The 16,642-nt window shown below is 45.7% G+C and overlaps 1 protein-coding gene across 2 annotated transcripts in view; it reads right to left on the bottom strand.

Annotated features, from left to right (window-relative positions):
• The window catches only part of LOC111836212 (serine/threonine-protein phosphatase 2A 55 kDa regulatory subunit B gamma isoform), a 67,578-nt gene that overhangs the window by 34,099 nt on the left and 16,837 nt on the right, over positions 1-16,642 (bottom strand). The window contains exon 3 of one of the 2 annotated variants that reach the window (XM_023797275.2): positions 3,981-4,164. The exons of the other annotated variant lie outside the window; for it this stretch is intronic. Coding sequence (XP_023653043.1) covers positions 3,981-4,062 — 82 coding nt within the window. The 5' untranslated portion in view covers positions 4,063-4,164. The remainder of the gene's footprint in view (positions 1-3,980; positions 4,165-16,642) is intronic. 2 annotated transcript variants of the gene reach the window in all.

The following is a 16,642-nucleotide window of genomic DNA, read 5'->3' as shown; positions in this document are numbered from 1 at the left end:
CCCCACAATGCGCGCAAACACACACACACTCCTCTCTCTCTCTCTCCGCCCCCCCACTTTCCTTTTTTAAGGAAAGTGCGGACCAACTTGGCCACTTGTTCCAGATGCCTGAACAGACGGGTTGGATATGGTAGGAAGGCTGTAATTAGACTTCAGTGAAGGCAGTGCCACTATCTTATGGGTCATCTTACAGATCAGGGAGGGGGCACACGGCCGCATAATTCAGCATCATAATCCACATCATGCCGGCAAGTTGGACAGTCCCGGAAATGGTCCGGAAAAAATCCATTCCATTCCATTTTCTGATAAGCAGGTGCATTAAACATCTTCTAACACGCTTTACATCTCAGGTCTCCAGGGATATTTATTCCAGAAGGAAAAAAAAAAGAGGCGACATTATTTAGTGTGGAACGTTCCCCACCCAGGAAAGGAGACAACAGATTTATGGACTGAGAGAGGAGCCACCGGTGGACGGACAGCAAAACCAGATAGGGGGAGACGGCCATCAGAGAGGCTGCAAGCGGGGGGTATGTGTGACAGCTTGACTCTCATCAGCTTGCTCCTCACCCCCCACCATTCACCCCTTACCCATAATCCCAGGAGACCCCACTCAATAATTAGATTAAGGGGACAGATAGCTTGTATCAGTCACAGTTAAAGGATCTTGGGGTGGGGGGCAAGAGACAGAGAGAGATGCACTTAATCCAGACGCTGCCATGCTGAGAGAACGCTGAAGCTAATTTCCAGCACCGCATTAACACCGTACCCCAGTCCCCACTCACGCACTCCACCCCAACTGCCATGGCAAAACGGGTCTCTGCTTAGCTGATCACACTGAGCTCCTGAAGGACGTCTGGCCCGCTCTCCCAGGCCAGATCGAGATTAAATAAAGGCACAGATGGACACGCCGGCCTGCCCTCAGCCACTGACTGTAGGACACTCGTACCATGAGCTGTATTATTCATTTCAGTTAAGCCGCCAAACCTTTACTAAGCAATAGTTCGCAGGACTCATGTAGAGTCTGGGAATCAGTACAATGAGTTACAGATGATTACCAGCTCAGGACCAACATTTATGTTAGTCTAAGATGTTATCCAATCTAAGCCAACCCATCTGTGTATACTGTATGTATGTAGTATACATGCACATATGTCTGTGTGTTTTTTATTGTAATATTGTAAAATGCATCTTCATATTGCTTCAATTTTATTTTTACCACCAGCCGCCACCGCTACACGCACATACCAAAAAATTCGCTTTCCATCTACACCTCATAATACAATTTCGATGGACACAAACAGATAATATGTTCTCAAAAGACAGCTGCAACATTGCACAGTGTGAAAATATTCTACCCATCTATCAATCTATCCATTTTCCAACTGCCTATTCTGGTCAGGGTCGCAGGGGTAAAAAAAGAAATGCCTTATATAATTACATTTATGATGAAAGAAACATTCAGCCGTAGAGAATGCAGTGTGTAGTGAAAACACAGCAGTGTTTGTCTGAAAAATAGTAATTTTATATCTATGGCTTTAGCCCGTAATGAATATGCCTCTATTCCCATCATGCCCTGCTGCATAGCGACAGCATCTCTTCCAGGACTGTTGAACAGTCACCATAGCAACAGTGTGAGACCCTGGCATTCTTTCCAGGTCATCTCACATGGGGTGTCTTTTTCCACACAGTGAAAGGTCGGGGTGGGTGGGGGTCGGTTTAAAGGAGATTACATAAAAAACAGTCCTTTTCCATATCTTTCTACATAACTAATACATGTCCATAGCAAGAGTGGCCATTTCCAGGTAACCAAGTGACCCATTTTTTTTTGCTCAGGGACTTATCAAGGTGGCCGATGGCGAGCACTACACAAGTACACCGGGGACTTCAATGTCCAGTCTTTTCTGTTCCCGCCACGTTTGGCTGGCTTTAGACACAGATAGAAAGCGAGACGACATGATGAAATTACCAGGCACTCCCGTGAGCGTTTCCCGAAGAGTCCTGGAGGATGGTGGGAGATTTGACGAAGCCGTGCAGCTTGCGATGCTAAAGCCCTCACCCTGAATCCTACAGATCCCTGCTCTCAGCTGACAAAAGGAACAGGTTTCAGTAAAAAAAAAAGATAAAGATGCCATCCAACCTCCGTGGAAACAGGAGCAGATTTATGGGATCCCACCAAGCAAAGACGGCAGTGTCCTCCATCATTGTCAAGATCCCACATTCAGACCTCTCTCTACCCAAAGCAGGGGTGTGGGGGGGATGTTACCTTTCCAGCTCTACTAAGAGTAGGGACTTCCAGCTGTTTTGTGGGACTGAGTATGCTTCAGAGGATTATGGGTAGCAAACATTTCCACCCCTTGATGTCAATTTCCTCATCTCCACACAGCACCCCCTCCTGCCAAATGACATTTCCATTGGCTCCGTTTCTTTTGTCTGCCCTGGTCACAGCTCCTGGACCACAAATTGCAATGAGACAATCAAACGAACCAGCAAAATCCTCCAGAAAATTGCTGAAATAAATCCTAAAAAAAAGACTCTTAACATGTCACCCAGTGGCACCAGAAATGTATGAAAAAAGGAATTCTTGGAGGGGTAGGAACAAGTGTTAGTTTACAGCCACATGACACCAACAGGCTCTGAGGTGAAACAGAACCTCCACAGACAGCCAGGTCCTGCTCAGGAGGATGTACCCACTCCAATATCTTTGTATCCTTTCTTGCCAAACTCTAGAACACTATCACACACAGAGTATCCATTTTCCCTTACATAGAGCTACATATTTTACCCAGGAATTAGGCTACATTCACATTACAAGCCTCATTGTTCAATACCCATTTTTTTGCTCAGATTTGCTCTATCTTGACGGTTTCATTCATAATTACAAGCAAACTGTATCTAACTGTACTGCGACCACATCTGTCCTCCACAACAGCACAAGGCGCATATTGATATGTTTTTGCACAAATCATCTGTGTCACCAACAACAACAAAAAAACGTCATATTTCTAAGATGAATCATGGTATTAAAATCAACAAAATGGATGCGCTAGTTGCTGTTTTGCTGTGGAGGGCAAAGTGTTGGTCAGCTGTATATGATCAGATCCCCAAGGTGAAAAAAAATCCAGATGACAAAAGCTTTTGCTGTTTTCACAGATATTGCTGCCATTGCTGCGCTAGGAGCCAGCAAAGGTGGGACCGTGATGTAAGGAGGTGCATCTAGGCAACACATGAATTCTGACCATTCATGTCATATGGCCACGAATTCCACACGTATCTGATCTAGGACCACATATGAAAGTGACCCAAATATGACTTGAAATGATAAGATGTGTCTATACAGCCCTGAAAACTCAGATCTGTGTCACACAAAGGAAAAAGAAATCAGATTTCAGTTACTTCGTCTGCTAACGTAGACCCAGCCATAATGTTCTTGAATGTCCAACAATGAGTTTCTTACTGGGAAAAGATCCTGTGACCATCCATCATCTTCCAGCTATGTATTTCATGGTTGCACAATTCCCATTCCCTAGCCACTATGCTATCTGAAACATGTTTCATGGCTTTAATCCCAGCCGGGAATCACGAGATACCGCAGGAGGAAACTGAATCCAAACTTTGGATTCTTTTTGCAGATTATACGTATTTCCACAGAAACAAGTGTTATCGAATAACTTTGGTCTCAAATCCACTGTAACATGCAGTTATTGCGGTTCTTTTCCATGGTTCATATTGCCCATGCCATTCCCAGCCTGCTCTGTACACCACCAGCTCCACCCCCCCCCCCCCCACTCGACGTTATTACTCAAGTGAGATACTTGCATATAAAAAAAAAATCACGTCTCAATTGACTCCGCCTTTTGTGACACCACATATTTATAGCTTGATAATGATGTCATCAGGGACTGACGTCCTTAGTGCGGAATGGTGGGTCTGAGCTCTGCTGACCGGTGGCATACTGAGGGATGTGGTAAAGTAAGAATCACCTTCGGTATAATTGGCAGACTGCTTGGCCTCCAGAGACAGCGTGGTGATGTCGGAGCAGAGCACCTGGATGGGATTCAACATCCTGGGTCCAGGACAGGGGTGCCTAACAGGGGCCGGGCCTGGCTCGGGACCTCCAGGCTGTGTTCAGCTGCGTTGGGAGCCGGGGCTTAGCCACACGCTGCCCTGGAAGAGGGGGCAGGGACTGAGTTACAGTGGGCACAGCAGCAGGCCGGTGGCACCCTCTTCTCAAATCCACAAGTCATGCAAATTGCGTGGCTCACATTGGTCCAGGTGTGACCAAAAAGGGCCATTTTCTCTTCCCCTGACCTGGAGTTGATCCCTTGTCTCCTGGAGCCACACACCAAGTGCAAGTGGGATATCCCAGTGTCCTCTAAAGTTCCTGTATTCATCCAGTATGCTGTATCCAGTCACGTACCCTGAACCTTCCACATACTGTAGCACTCTGTACTCTCTGTGCTCTGGCCAACATTAGTAATAAAGAGCAATTCAAGGGCTGTTTGTTAGCCATTGTGTTTCATTCCAGAAGGAGAAGCTGGGCCAAAAAACAAGACACAGGGCAACACAGAGCTTCCAGGGCCTGGCCTACAGCCAGCAGAATAGGGAAGGTATGAGCACCCAAGATGGGTTCATGGTGGGGGCATCGTCCAGAGGGCAGACTGATTACAGACATCCCGTATCCTGAAGACGGGCTAATGGAAACACAGGACAGGGATTACAGAAGAGATATTACATGGGTGTCAGAAGAAAAGCAGAAATGAAACCAGGAACGCGAACACCCAAAAAGCCAAGCTCAGATCTCACACTAGGAGCACTCTGTGATGGTGACAATAAAAGACACCACGCAGCGGGGCGAGTCGACGTGCGTGTGTCACGCAGGCTGTCTTAACATATGCGATTCATCATGCAGATGAAGTGCCATCAAACAGCTCTTCCTGTCCCCAAATTGTGCAAGTTAGAAAAATTAAAAAGATTAAACACAATGGCTTAAATGAACTGCCAGGAATGAACAAGCAGTGAGTGTTGGTTGTGGACGCAAGGCTGAATATCAGGGATCATTTGAGCTTAATTATAGAGAAGATGAAAGGCTGTGATATCAAAATGCTAAGGATGCGCTCATTTTAAATAAGTGTGATGCAGTTTAAAATGGTGTGCATCAGACTGCAAGCCAGGCCGTCCACCAACCACAGGGCTCCCTATGAGGGATGAAGGACAGGAAGAACCCTGCTGACCCTATTGGAGAGTCAGCAGGAGGTCCTGCTATAGAGCGGCTCTGTCTCCAGCAAACCAGACAGCGTCTTACCACAGAGCACTTCAGAAGAAAGAGCAATTACAGCATGCAAAATGTGTTGTTTCAGAGAAAGGTATCTGCTACATGAACAGAAAAATCCTGGGAAAATGCCAGCCGATGGACCATAGGGCTGATGGCGATGTCTGCATGATCAGCAGACACGTTCATCTCTGTCACCTGACCACAGGAACAACATCAGCCGTACTGAGGGTCTCCCTCAAAAGGAACTCTACCTGTCCTCTAAGGTCTGACTTATGTGTGATTTACCCACAATGCAGTTCTTCTAATTATATCTAGACAGATCCAAGCAGAGAATCTAATGAAATCCACTAGGAGCTGGACCCTCCAGAGAGGAAGTAGAGCAGACCCCCACACCAGCGCTCCTCACCATCACTACATCCCACAAGCAATATCTACCACAAACTGCCCACTGACTCTCCAGTCGTGTCAGCACAACACTACATCACATTAGGTGCATTCTCCTCTGCAAGGCTTGGTTGTGGTGTGAGCTGAGCCACCTTTCTGAGACAATGAACACACTGTCATCCGCAGACTACTTAAAACTGATGGGTGGGCTGTCCGCCACAGAGACTGCAGCTGTAGACGTCTCGTGTTCGGAGATTAGGGGCCTCCACAGGGAACTGATGAGAGGCCATTTTTATAAAGGAATAAGTCTGACAGGAATGCGTTTCACGGAGCCTTTTTGACTGCCTAATAAGCAGTTGCGCGTTTTGTCGGAAAGTGCGTTGGATAATTCTTCAACCCGCGACAGTTGTCATCAGCAAACCTGCAGTAACCATAGCGATGGGTGAGTGCTTGGGGGGGAGGGGTATACTGCATGACTATTCCTCGCGGTTACTCCACATGATGAACACTCAAGGAGCCCCGTGCCACCAAACAAGACCCTCAGAACCAGGGAATGCAAGATTAAATCATTTATTCTCACGTTTCAAACCAAATTCCTAGATGTCTGTGGCTCTCCTTGCAGTAACACATGGACCAGCTTTGCAGTTTCACAGCTACTGCCAACATGGCCAAGACAAATTAGGCCCCTAAGCTGAGAAGAACAAATACCTGTGTTAATAGCTTTAGTTTGTTGTTCAGAAAGGTAGCAGTACAGTAAGTCTTGATCTTAATCATCAGAAGAGGAGGCTCAATCCTGACAATACAGGCCTAAAATCCATAACCCCTCCATTCAGTCAGTAAGTCATTTTTAATCGCCTCTTCTGAAATCTACAATTCATGGGGCTGTAAAATCGCATCATGAATAAGTGTCCCACTGCTGTGACCTCAAGGTGCTTTACAGAAGCATAGCTGTACTCTGATGATCATAGGCTGCTAAATTGATCCATTTGTCCATAATCAAATCCATAGGTGGATTAAGGAGGATTACAGGAAGTTCCAACCTCCACAGCACCAACCAAAACGTCCATCTCGAATGACAAATCCATGTATGGATCAGTAGTTCTACAGGCAGGTCAAACGCAGAGAAGGCCAAGGGGAAAATGTCATTGGCGACGGACTATGCAGCTACTGGAGTTGAGGGTTGGGATGCAATGCCCAACGTCATTTCTAAATTGAAATCTCCTTCGCTTGATCCACAATGTGCATGGGTGAGGCGTGATCGGCCCACCTACTGTCCTCCTGTGACCTATTGGAGCGCGTCCTGTCGCTCACGCTGCTACGTCAGTTACCTGTGAGCTTCGGGGCTAATCCCGTTAGCAGGAAAGCCGCTTTGCCAGACGGCCCGTGCAGGCTGCCATCTGCGGTGCTCCGCTAGCTCCAAGACCAGTTCCCCCTCACAGGGAGACGCAGGCTGCTGCTGACTGCCGAGCGCAGGATGCAACGCTCTATTTCACCTGCTCTTACCTCAGCCTAAGGCAGGGAATAAGTCCCGGGAATGAGCACAGTCAGGGGAACAGACGTTCGCTGTGACACTCCAAGAACCTGGAGCTTGACGGCCCTCAAATAATTTCCATAAATGCTCCGATACAGTACTGAACATGCCCGACACACTCACACTCAGTGCCGAACATGCTGCTCACCATGCTCACCGCCCTCGGTGCTGCAGAGATCCAACATTGGACTCTTTCAAACCAAATATAAAAATATATAACTCTCAGAAACAGCTATACTGTCCTATTGCTGGCACATCTTCAAAGAGACAGATAAAGTCACTGCTATTAGCATCCAACCTTCATACTATTATGATACTGATAACTGCAATATAACAAGCTGGGATATTCTATTCTGCAGGGAGCATCGACTGTACTGTACACTAGATATATGCAGCCAGAGAAAGAAATGAAGAGACCACTCTATGTATTTAAACAAATCTGCATTTTTAAATCCTGGTTTAATCCTGGTTCTGCTAGCAGAAGGCTATGCTGAGCAGAAGGTTGCTTCCAGGTTCAAAATTTTGAAGACAGCAGTACACAAGTGTAGGGTGAAGCGGGAGACACGGAGAACGACCAGAAACCAGCCAGGTAGGGGTTGGAAGCGAATTTGTAATGGCAGAGATGACCGTTAGCTTATCTGACAGTTTCTCATGAATTGGAAGATGACATCAAGTGACCTTCAAAAGGAATGGGAAACATTAAGTGCAGGTGTAAAGTGCACTGCTAGGACAGTTCGTATCAGGCTCCGTAGAACCAGACAGAAGTTGAGAAATGAGTGAAACAAAAAATAGTTTTTTCCATGGCTGTATGCATAAGTAATTGCAGTTCAGAAACTAACCCTATAAGAAGACACCCCTAGCGACAGTCTAAGGATCACACGTAACTGGTACAGATCCAAACCAACAGAGGACAGAAACCCCCAGAACACAGGATTAGCCAGTGCTTTGCTTACACTGGATATCACCTTCAGAGAAACCTGGCATGTGCTCCTTCTTCCACTAGTTTCACACCTTATTAAGCTGTGGCGATATTAGGAAAGGGAAGGTAACACTTTACTTGAGTTGGCACAAAAAACTTAGTTACTCAGTTACTACTCATGAACAAATCATGAACTAATATAGTTCCTGCATGAAATAAATGAACTGCCATGACTGATTAATGATGAACAAACATGGTATGTAACTAATACTTAGTTACTGGTTAATTAATGCATTAAGTATGTGTGCAATACTATTTTATTTGTGCTCCTACAAAGATTTCACACACTTAGTTCTGTCCCCACCTAGTAAAATCATGTTGAAAAAGAAGAAATTAAGAATAAAACGAACACTAAAGTATGTGGCATTTTCTGCTCATTCAGCCCATTCAACTGAAACTGATCATAATTCAAAAGTTCACCTTTCAATTAGCACTTAATTAACCATTTTGTTATTCCATGTTCCATTCATTTGGAGTGTTGCTTGTTGAGTTGCCCACAATCAGCCCTTTAATCCTTTTAATCAAGAACACAATAAGGAATAAAAGGCATTTGGTTCCAACTCTTTCCCCTCCTCCTTTCACATCATTAGCTGTTGCAGTCTTCCTGATGTTAATGATCTCACCATGCTAACTGACAAGGCAGCCACTGCAAAAGTTTCTGACACTGGAATTTAAAAAAATTACTAATAAAACAACCTTTATATCTGTTATACACATGACATCAGTTTAATTACACAGAAAGAGATCCTAGCTGTATAAATGATGTTTACATAAATGTTGAGACAGCGATGCCCCCAATTGGGCCAGATTTTATAATGTGTGTGTGTGTGTGGATGGGGGGGGGGTATGTATTATATTGTGGGGATAAAACCCTATTATTTTAACATTATGAGGACCATTTCTTCAGTCCCCACTCACTTTTATAAAAATCACTGCAATCAAAAAACTAAAAATGCCAGAACTCTCATTTTTTTTTGGTTACTTGGTTAAGGTTAGGGCTGGGTAGGAGTTAAGGTCTTCATTGTTTGGATAAGGGTTTTTCCCATAGAAATGAATGTAAGGACCCCAGAAGGATATGAATACAAAGGTGCGTGTGTGTGTGTATGTATGCATGGGTGTGTGTGTGCATGTGTGTGTTTGTGTGTCTATGTGGGTGTGTATATAGTATCCCACAATGAGGGATCTCTCTGAGCATTGCTTCCACACACTAACAGGGCCAGGCAGGAGATGCCCTGCAGGAATCTGGCCAATTTCATGGCTTTTAACCTCTGACCAGAAACAAATGACCCAGTAGCACTCTTGCAGTGGTCCTGCTACCATGGAAACGGGATGCGTGCTGGCCCTTGGTCTTACCGGCGCCCCAGCCCCCACGTGCCACCAGAATTCTGCTGCTTGAGGCACCATTTCCGACTCCTGCCCCCAAAAGAGGGAGGGTCTTAGAGCATCAATGGAACTCGGATGCCGAGGCATCTTCTCTGCTGCGTCTTTGGGGTTCAGACCCCTCATACCACTCAAGAAATCATTACTGCTTGGACATCCACACGCACTAACAAACATGCCTGCACACAAACACTTTCATAGAGACCGTTTCACACAATCTCTCCCACATAGCGTTAAAACTGTGGGGACATAAAGATTAGCCTGGACATGTTTTTCACAAAACAGCAACAGCAAGCAGGAGGTCTGAATAGCCATGTAAAAATCCAGTGAAAGAATTACACTTTGGACCTGCATAGCTGACCCCAGCAGTCTATCCTTAAATCCCTTCAGTAAATGCTTCTAAAGATACATAATGATAGGTAATTCTCCCCAGTAACACAAAGCAGCCCACTGTGCCTGGAGATGTGGAGCGATTAGACACAGCATCAAATTTCCTAATGTAGTCTTCAGCTGCACACTGGGACTCCCTTCCCTGCCGGCCTATCAGTGTGCGGGAGTGCAGGGGCTGACTAGTAGCACGCAGCCAGACCATCAGTATCGGACACTAGTTTACATGCGTTCAGGTGAACAGTTTGGTTGCCGTAACGACTGTGCAGCAAGGGCAGCGCCAACAGTCAGTGAACTAATGATCATCCCCTCGTGGGGGTGGCCTGTTTAAGTCCCGTCCCTCCCTCCCCCAACTGCTGAGTCTTGAGCAGATCAATTAGGGTCAAGGTCAATACTCCTTGCTGATAAAAGTATTTACCAATACTTGTCTTTGAAATCTCCTCTCTTGTTTTGTTGGGTTCCTACATAGTCCCTAACCCTCATTCTGACTTATTCTTCATTCCTGTACTGGAGTTTGGATCCAGGTTGTGTAAGTAATGTGTTGCATGTGTGTTGGTTGGCGACATCTGGATCTCAGGCTCCCATGGTGCAGCGGAGAGCAGGGTGCATGTGTGTCACATGACCTGTGTAAGAGTGGAGCGGTGTGCTGAGCACATTGTGCTTCCACAGTCTGTGCCACTTATTGGATCATAATTTGGTCATTCGTCCACCAAGGAGCTTTGTTGTCAGAGGAGGGGTGTGGTGGGGGGGGTAGTTTCAGCTGCGAAAATGAAATCCCATGTCCCCAGACAGCCCTGTAATCTAGTAAATACTCAGGTGTAAAGGGCAGACTATGACTGCAAATTGAAGTGCAACATTCTGCCACATCTTACCACCATACTTGCTTGTTACCCTCAGCTTGATTAGTTCCTAGTTCACTCTCCTTCCTTCATGTAGATGAAAATTAGCAGAATAAACCACTCTGCTAAAAAGAGCTTTCTTTCTTTAGTCTTTCGACTTAGCCCATAAATAACTGATTATGCTAATGGTGTTAGGCTGAATGAATTGTGTGAGAATCAGGCTTATAGACCGAATTTTAAAATGAATCTGCTTCATTCACTGGAAAACCACTATTTTACACGTTTAGCCCATACTATTATAAATACGAACAGTATCTAGAAACCAATTTTAAAGCCATATTTTTATTTCATTGGGCAGTTATGTTTACCCATTATAAATTAAAAAAAAATCATGTCTTACTCATGAAGAATCTTTAAGTATATTTTAGCATCAAAAAAGTGTTAATTTACTGCACACAACAAAATATCAAAACGTTACTTCATGAGCTAAAGCACTGGACAGATAAAATGTAGGTGATTTTGGTCTGGAGGTCAGTACTGCTTGTGGTTCTTATAGCTACAGTATCTAGCAATCACGGGTATATAAGAAAATACTGCACAGAAATACAGAAAATGTTTAACAAAGGGGGCAATGATGCCTCACACCTCTGGGACCTGGTTTTGAGTGTCTGCCTGGGTTCCATGAGTGGGGTTTGCATGTCCTTCCCCGTGTCGTCACGGGGTTTCCTCTGGGTGCTCTGGTTAGCCCCACAATCCAAAAACAAGCTAGTGTACGTATGTGTGTGTTAAAAAAAGTTAAATATATATATATATATATATATATATACACACACACACATTTTGAAAATATGAGTTGAGCCATAAAGGGTCACACAGCGTCTATCCCTGTGGTCTCCAGAGGCTGGAGTCTCGTGCCTGAACAGTACCGAGTGTGATCAGCGGTGTTAGGGTGATGAGCCTACCAGCTGTGCAGGGCACTGAGCAAACTGACAGGGGTGGCTGTGACAGAGACCCAGGGGGCGAAGGTGCGAGCTCCCTCCCCAGCCACAAGAGCAGAGACGAGCTGTCGGAGAAGGACCTGTCATCTTCCCGCTCGGGATGTGGCAAGCAAGATGCCAGGCGAACCAGAACAGAGTCTAAAGTCCCTGGTTCACTCTGCCACTCACCCCCACTTGGGTTCAGACACCGTCATTCATGCACATGCAAACTGGCATAGAGACAGAACTGATTATGTCTCTCTGTTGAGAAAACTGATCTTCTGCAACTAGGTGTCCATGTCAGTCTCTCCAGCTGTTAATAAATGGCTGGGGCACAGCTGCAACTCATCCCTACCCCCAGATCAATACAGCACCCTGTGACTTACACGTATAGCATCTTAAACACCGGGCCCCCTCCCAGATCTTCCATCGTCCCCCACCTTCACCTCCACACTCTCTTAAAGTCAAAGTGCTTCGTCGGCATGAAATACATGCAGAACCAGAGAGTCAGAAGAGATATGATACATTACAGCTGCAATTAACAACATACATGAAATAACCTGCGTTAATAGAAGGGTTTTATTTCTAAGGCCTGTCAGGTAACGCACCATTAGCTATGAAGGATTAAACCCCTTTGTTTTCCCAGACACAAATAAATAACAAGAACTACAAACAATAACAACAAAATTATTATTATTAATAATAATAATAATAATAGTAATAATAGCAAGAAAAACAATATAATAACAAACTAATATAAACAAGTTCATTTTGTAGTTAATGTCAGGACTCATATTTCCACCAGACTTAGGTAAACCTGGTTAAATTATGACACCTTTCAGGCGACCAACAAAATAGTATGATAAACGCACGTCACATAACTATATGAGATCATGGGTCGGTGCCCAGGGACACATGAAGGGCGAAATGAAACATGTTTCTAAGTAAAGCAAGCGGACTTTGCAGTGCCTCAGGTCAGGCGCAAAACCCGGGGTGGGTCTCCTGCCACAGCTCCCTCAAGACAAACCAGTGCCGTAAGAAAGGACCTTTCAGCGATACCTGATACTGGGTGGGTCTGGGGGAGTCTGCCTGCCTGGAGGTCTTAGGCTAATATTCACCCAGCAGACAGTTTACTGAGTGTAACTATGAGGAAACTGCACAAAGGATAATCTTTGTTATTTCTCTCATGTCCTGTGCCCATAGCATTCAGATTACCAGGGTTGCCAACTTTGGTCAGCTGGCTGGTGTGAGATTTTCAATTTGAGACAATTCTGCACACACATGCACATACATTTACATGTGTGTCAGAGTTTTATTACTTTGTAAATAGTCTGTAGGGTTTGCAAACTACCCCATCACTTCTGATGCAACTAATTTTAGGTTTTTAATGGAATAACATAGATTAGCTGTAAGATTTCTTGCATACAGTAAGTATGAGAGTCTGAAAGCATGAGTGTCACACCAGTGGCCTGTACTACGAAGCGGGGTTACTGGCTTATCGGGGTAACTTGTGGGATTTAAGGTGCCACAGTTTAAATGGACTTCACATTCGTTCACTTACTGTACATTTTGCCCAGACTACCTTAAATCCGACAAGCCAGTAACCCCACTTCGTAGAACAGGCCCCAGATGAGTAAGACTTGGCAATCCTAGATTACATTATATATTAGGTTTTAAGATTTTAGCTCCATAGGACCATACTCTTCCCAAACTTACTGCTCACCTTTCTCATTTATCTTCCTTCCCACCTAACCTGGTGCCTAACTGTATAACATAATAATAATAATAACAACAACAACAGCATGTTGTAACATGGGGACAAAGGATGCGAGAATAGGCAAGGTGACAAAGCAAAAGGGGTTTTATTTAGTTTCAAGAGGACAAAAACTAGAAAGGAACAGGATCTCAGGGAATCAAAACAGGAGGACCAGAGGAAGACTAGGCACAATTTGTTAAAGGCTACCACATCAATGTCAGGACTGGAGAAACAGGACTGGGAAGTACTTATAGCAAGGATTAATGAGGGAGCAAACAAAAGGCAGCTAGAGTGAATAACATAAGGGCAGGAGCGAGAGGCAAGACAAACACGTAACATGCGTGGCTTGTTAAGGCCACGCTAGGAAGAAAACAGGAGGGGCAGGTAGGCGGGGCATGACACAGCAACAGTAATAGTAATACTAATAATAATAAAAAATAAAAAAAAACAGTAAGGTCATTACACACCTAGGCTGGAAATTAAGCTCGGCCATTTATGGAGGGCAAAAACAAAAAAACTGCCCAATGACTAGTAAAAATAAATAAATAAATAAATAAATAAATAAATAAATAACTTAGATGCTGGGCTACATATTTTACTTAATTGGCTTATTTGAACTGCAGCAAAAATTCTGAAAATTCCTCCCCTGATTACATCCCATATTAAGGTACACAAAATAACATTGTACCCCCCGTAGAGTTACACACATCAACAAAAAGTATGAAGAGGTTTGTTTTGGGTCCTGCGTGATACAGCAGGGATGCAAACTCCCTCTCAAGACCTTCCAGAAATGCCTCAAGCCACACCTGGTCTGAGAACACCTGAACTTGTTTGAGACCTGCTCTGTCTTCATCTGCTTCCCTTAGCTGAGCTGTTTTGCATCTTTTTTTTCTTCCTTTTCCTTCTGTCTGTCACTCAAAGAACCCAGGCAATTGCAGCTGTCACTTGAAGTGTCATTCTCAGCAGGGGCCTGTAAGAGTAGACTTATAAATCTCTGGTCGAGCACACAGGGCTGGATGCAGCTGCGCCGCCCTGCTGGACTGGCTCTTCATTTGCCCCTCGGTTTAGTCAGTGCATTACAAACATGGACAGGAAAGGAAGACAGGAATGCATAGCTATAAGGTAAGGAGGGAAATGGGGAAATGAGCAGTGTAGGGGCAGGAGGTGGGTTGTACTGCACAAAGGCATAAGGCCAAAGTGCCTGACCCGACGAAGACCTGCCTGGAATCGGCTGTTTGACTTCCTCAGATGTAAAGGTACTGTGGCGAATGGAAGTGACACAGCACCAGCAGCAGGGCATGGGAGACACGCACAGTGATACGACACACATGCACACGCCATTCGATCGAAAGGAGGAAGGAGGAGGGCAGCAGGGACCACATATGCAGGGGGAGATGAATTATTCAGGCAGCAGAGCGGCGGGCGCTCAGTGGATTCATTAGGCCGCTACACTTCCGGCACCCCCCCTCCCTCCCCCGCATGTTAACAGAATCCGTTAATGCAGCAATGCCCGCCGTCCACTCCGGGTGGGGGGACCCGTGCCGCACCCCCATTACTGCCCCCCACAAACTGCAGGGCAGGAAGCAAGACCTCTGCATTAAGATCATTAAAATAAAAAACAAACTTCACGCATACAGTATATATGTGATATGTCACTCGAAAGTGTAACCTTAACTGAAATGTCTTTGTTTACCAATGAACCCTTCTAGATTTACAACTAAATCACAACAATCTAGAAATAGACTGGAGTAGATGCAATTCATACAGTTCAATAGCACGTTATCAGACGACACACTTTCATTCTAACAATCTCTGCCTACTCTTCTGCGATTGAGTCGCACACATGCTGCAAAGAAAGCTTTGCAAAAGAGGAACCTGTCAGCTTTTGCTGTTCGCATTTGACTTGCATGTGCAGGATGGAGCTTAGCATTCAAGTTTAGCCTCTTACTGGACTGCATTGTGGTCTTTGTGTGCGCCGGATGATTAGTTAACAAAACCGTGTAAAACTGTTAATTACAAACACCAAGCGTGCAGCAACACCTCCTGGCTGCATCTTAGCTACCTTGTCATTCACCTCCCTCCCCCATCATTTTAATTAAAGGTGGGGTGCCCCCACACTCTGGGATTCCATCACATGCTCCTCTCTCCCAGTGACGCATCCACAACCCCACCCGATCCCGTGGATATATCCAAAGCATGTGTGAAAATAAAAATAAAATCACGCGCACAGCTGGGCAAACTCGAGGTTTAAAGCCAGCATCGTACACGGAGCCCGGAAGCATCCGAGGCTTTCTGCTGAGTCACGGCCTTACACAGCGCCCCCCCCAGGCATTTAACCACAGCCCCTTCCAGCATTCTGAAGTGACTTAGGCACTCCGCGTTCTGCCGTAACGTGTCGGCGAAGGTTTCGCGTTTGAGCATGGGGCAGGTCGGACAGATCCGGAGGAAGGAAGCGGACTCACAGCTCAGCGTCATGGAGAGGTCCCAACCTGACAAGCAAGAGCGTAACGACGGCGTGTCCGCTGGGCTCCGGATCCTTCACGGTCCATGTACGTGCACACAGGGGTATGCGATCCCAGTCTACTTCCCCTCAGCCTCAGTCACATCCAGAACACACCATGGAAGCGGCCCAATTATCTTCCCAGTTGTATTCAGGATGCTGGCAGCTGGAAGGAATGGCCAGCTCTAATGGTTGCCACGGCCACAGCCCGACATATCCCGCGAGTTTGTATAGGTTAGGATAACTGTAAATATCTCCCCCCGACCATCCAGGAAAGATACACCTCTCCCCTCCCATTTGTGGAGGACTAATGCACTTTCCGTGTGTGTGATGGAGCCCCACACCCACAATCCTCGAGGGAAGCCCCCAGCCCCCCCCCCCCCCCCTCAGGTTTCCTGACTAGAAGTGGTGACACAGCCTTACAGTCAAGGCTATCGGGGAGGGAGTGAGCTCTCCCTGCAAATGCACGTTGGGGGATGCTCTCGGTGGGATAAGAAAAACATTCTAGGCTTTTCATTCCTTATCATTCATACTTAGACATCTCTGACGTCAGAGATTTTCGCAGTGACCCCCTTTCGGAACCCTATGTTCACCCCAAGCCATGATGGCTGGACTTTTCACCGTGTCCTGTGGCCCT

This window comes from Paramormyrops kingsleyae, chromosome 12 (genome assembly GCF_048594095.1).
Source record: "Paramormyrops kingsleyae isolate MSU_618 chromosome 12, PKINGS_0.4, whole genome shotgun sequence".
NCBI lineage: Eukaryota > Metazoa > Chordata > Actinopteri > Osteoglossiformes > Mormyridae > Paramormyrops > Paramormyrops kingsleyae.
Note: the sequence above shows the minus strand (reverse complement) of the source record. Positions and strands in the feature narration are given on the sequence as shown.